Here is a 4,564-nt window from a genome sequence, read left to right as displayed (position 1 = left end):
GGCCAGAATGTCAGCTTTAAGATGAGACTAAACACGTAACTGCAGCACAACTCAAGTAGACACTATATATAAAGAGCTCACCAGCTAATTAGTTCCTATCTAATTACTTAAAGAACTCCCCCACCCGCCCCCCTTTCATGAAATGTCGTGAAATCATAAATCAACGTAGAGAGATGACAGTGGTACCGTTGGATAGGGCAGAATGTCAGCTTTAAAATTAGTATGAAAACCGAAAAAGTAAAAATTATCAATTTTAGGGTAGACGCTCCCCTTAAACACAAACTGCCCTCGGACAGAGTTTGTTGGAATGCAATTCAACTGTGCGGCAAAATTTGAAGAAATGTGAGCTAAATTCATTTAACAGCATTTCTAGAGTATTTTTGTAAAAGTATCATCTAAATACATGGCCGTGCATATGGCCTAACACTTGGTCAAATTCGGAAAAAAATTTTCTTACATCGGTTGAAAGCTCAGTCGAAAAGAATGATTTTTAAAGTCAGTATTTTGAACCGAAGCAGCATAAAAATCCCCTTTCTCGCCCACGGATAAACCACTGATGATTTAAATTCAGATTTTTCATTTAAATTGCAGGTTAATTTCTTGCTTTTCTAACCACTGGTTATCGGTAGTTTATGGTTGGCGCTACAGTGGCCTCCGAAAGCCCGAACATAAATTCGAAACGAGGTTTCTTCCTTCTTGGGTTTCGGCAGAAGTTTGTTTTGCTGAACGCACTGCTAAGTCCGGCGAAAACAGGCTCGTATTTTGCCCGCATCTTTTGTAACTGTCGGGATAACAATGCAGACGGGGAAGACTGTGTGACGATGAAGTAAATTAAAGATGAACAATTGAGATATTGAAGACAATGAAAACAGTAACTATAGAAGTCAGCAGTGATGATAAAGTTAGGCAAGGAGAAAGTTAAATAAGAATGCGACTGAAATAATAACGACACGTAAAAGAAAGGTGAAAAGTAAAAAAGTGACTGTAATGCCTGTATTTTTAACGAAATGACCCCAAGCGAAAACTACATGTTTCAAGTCACGTAATTGATTAATAACGCCTGTATAATTCATTGAATATCTTATATTTTAGTCAATATCCATTAAACTCTTTATTTTGAATTTGTCCGCAAATTTCATTGCACTAAATCAAGCAATTAATTCTGTAGTATCAGAATATTTCTGGCCATGGTGGACATGGTCAAGGGTTAAAATAATTTCTTTGGGTCTCTGGACAAGAGGGCAAAATCAAAACACATTTTACGTTTAGAATTACAATGTTAAAGTCCGGACACATCGAACGGTATGTTTGCCTGATGTGTAACTTATGTTTGCCTGATGTGTAACTGACTAACTGATCCTTTCCCAATCAAAATAACTGTTTCCAAAGCAATGAAAGTGTCATAATTAGAGTTTTGCGTTCAAACTTTTACTTCACACCTCATTTATTTACTTACATTCATAAGTTTACTCGTTCCCCCTACTTCTATGCAACTACTGAACACCTTCTCTCCTTCAATGCGTTGTCTGTCGCTCGATTACACAGCGAGCGGGAAAAGAGCGGAACGCAGATTTCTTTCTGTTTAATTTAAAAAATTTTGTGCCAATGAAACAACGCTGTGACGGTAAGCCTTCAATAAAGTGAAGTAACAAAAATTACCAGGGGAATTATTATGACGTGGAGAATGAGAAGTTTACAATGGGACACAATTATCCCCTTCCATGGTATAAGATGAATAAATCAACGTGTATGAGATTATTGCCGACGCAACATGCAGTTGTGTTGGCGTTGTATCGCGTTTTCTGGGCTCGGTGCCGTGACGTATCAGCCTTGGCGGTAACCATTCACCGGCACAATAATATGTGCGTCGTGTTCGTTAATTACAACGCGTTCTTTTCATCTTCATACTCGCCGCACGTCGTGATGCTCTTTGTCTTGTTCAGCAGCTGATGTGGCCGTAGTGTTGTTTATGGCCGTACAGAGTGCAATATTGTGGGGTACATGCATGCGTCAGTTGTTGGTCGTCATTCAAATTTGAAATATAAGTAGATAATATCAGTATTTTGCGGGGGGAATTTTTTCAGATTTTTACATCAATAACTTTTTTGTTAATACGGAAAACCAAAAAAGTTATTGATGTAAAAATGTGAAAAAATTCCCCCCGCAAAATACTGATATTATTTACTTATATTTCAAATTTGAATAAAATCCGTTCCTAATTGAAGGAGTTATGAGTGCCACAGTTGAAAATGAAGTTAGGTTTTGCATTCGAGCTCGCAGGCGAGTTCGCTGAAGTGTCGATTCGGTCAAAGAAACTAACGAGTCGTTGCGACAACAAATACTTTAGTTCATAAAACTTATTTTAGTTCATAACTCGAAAACTGTTAATGATCTCGTGTCAAAATACGACCATTTGTTTAATGATCTACCAATAATTCAATCTTATTACATGAATTTTAATTTAGGTAATATATTTCTTTCGAATTGCCTGAAATTTGAATTTATGATATACGTCGCGACTTGTCTATAGTGCACTTGTACTCGAATTCATAGTTTGAAAATTTTATTATGCACTTTAGTAGTGTTAGTAGTTGCTAAAAAGAATTATTTTGAAGGCATTATAAAGTTCGAAGGTGCAACCGTCGTGCTAGCACTCTAGCAGACGACGTTCGGTTTGTCTACGATCGAACGAGTCGTACGTGCCGATCCTTGACTAGCTTCCAATAGTGTCGTTCAGTTTTACTCGCGCTAAGTTGTCCTTATATATAAGTGTTCGTGTTTCGTTGCCTGTAATGTTCCTGTGTTTTTAATTACCATTTACTGTGTCACTAGGAGAGTGATTGTAGGAGAGCTCGCGTTTTTTTAAAGGCAGCATATAGCTTGAAGGTGCAACCTGCCACGTGGGCACTCATGCAGACGACATTTGTGATCGAACATTGAACGAGTCGACTAGCTTCCAGTAGAATATCGTCAATCGTACAGTTACAAGTGTGCTCGCGCTAAGTTGTCCTAAGTATACTCGTGTATCTTTCCTGTAATGTTCCTGTGTATTTTCTTGTGTATTAATGTTCCTCACGTTTTTATGTGACGATATGATCTGTGATAGAAGTCATAAGATATGTACCCGAGAAGCGTTCATTAAATATAGCCATTGCCATTTGAAACAGGGCACGCCTGCTTTGGCGTCGTGAGTGCCTGGCTGAGAGCTGTTGGAAATGCTGTGTAAAGCCGCGAAAGTATTAATGGAAGGAAACAGACTTTAAAGAGAATGTAAATGTAACATACTTAAATAATTTTCAATTAAATCACTCAATTTCTTTGAGTGATATATAAATAAGAAGAATTCATTGAAATATTTTTAAAGATACAAAAAAATGAGATAGAAATCAAAACAATCGGACAGCGTACTAGTACCTATAAGGCTATAATATTCTAAGGAAAGCCATTATTGTAGAAAATCAATTGGATGAGCAGATGTAGTACTAATGAATATTCTGCATTTAAATTTTTAAATGGCCTCATTGAATGGTGAGGAGTGTGCATAGGCTAATCCAACCTTTGACTGAGAAAGTACCTACCTAGTCTGACAGAGTAGCTAGGCTAGTCTATTTTGTCTATAATTATTGTAATCATGTAATGTATCATTGCATTTTATTCAATATTGTCATATGCATTAAATTCAAATAATAAAGGAAATGAGCTTGCTCTTTAGAATATACTATATATATAAATCATTTTATTTATTAAAGAAGTATTGTTTTTATCATTGACAATTTGACAGTCACTCAAGATTGGCATATTATTTTCAAATAACTTGTCTCCTATGTGCTCATTTAGCCTGGTAACTTTGCAGGCTGATATATTGGTTTAACATTTCAGATTGGAAATTGTTTGACAGAAGTTGATTATTTAAGACTAATTAATCATCATTGTGATTCCATGCCTAGAAAAAATTATTATGCAATAAAAACGAAATTAGTAAAATATCAGGAGTTGTTATCAGCTGGAACATTTGATGAAGAAACCAATGCGGCTGAATCATTCAGTGAGTTCAATGGAGATCATATTGATAATATAGTGCATCCATCACAGAATAGTATCCATGTTTCTGCCAATACCTTGATAAATCCCTACACCTGTGCCAACTCTAATCACGAACATTTTGAAGTGGCTGACATTCCTTTAACTCAGCCTTCTTCATCAACTGTTACATTTGAAAATGCTTTTCAAACCACTGAATGTGATGACCCCATACNATTCTTTCCTTTACGTTCTTCCACAGTGACAATGTATAGCATCGTAATTTTCGATGAAGAGAACTGTGTTGAAGGTGTTCCCAACTCTTGGGTCATTAAGGAAAAAGATGGCACCTACTGTGCTTGGCCTCAAGGGCCTTCATTTCAGATTAGGAATTTTGTAAAAAGGATGAAAGTCCCTGACGCCTCTTGGCAAAAAATTAAGTGTCGATTAAGCGGCGTTGCTGATACCTACAATAATATGCTGGACAAGGTAACTAAAGCACAAGAGCTAACAGAAATAGACTCCGATTCTGAAAATGAAAGCC

General features: G+C 36.6%; 1 protein-coding gene across 1 annotated transcript; it reads left to right on the top strand.

The window, feature by feature from the left end:
* Positions 1-3,852: 3,852 nt before the first annotated feature.
* On the top strand, positions 3,853-4,255 carry LOC108675428 (the record flags this gene model as incomplete). Its single annotated transcript, XM_018163437.2, is given in 1 exon segment — positions 3,853-4,255. A coding segment is annotated over 1 exon segment (316 nt), but the record flags the coding sequence as incomplete, so codon positions are not given.
* Between the last annotated feature and the right edge of the window lie 309 nt (positions 4,256-4,564).

Source organism: Hyalella azteca, unplaced genomic scaffold, assembly GCF_000764305.2.
Source record: "Hyalella azteca isolate HAZT.00-mixed unplaced genomic scaffold, Hazt_2.0.2 contig7511, whole genome shotgun sequence".
Lineage (NCBI taxonomy): Eukaryota > Metazoa > Arthropoda > Malacostraca > Amphipoda > Hyalellidae > Hyalella > Hyalella azteca.
Note: the sequence above shows the minus strand (reverse complement) of the source record. Positions and strands in the feature narration are given on the sequence as shown.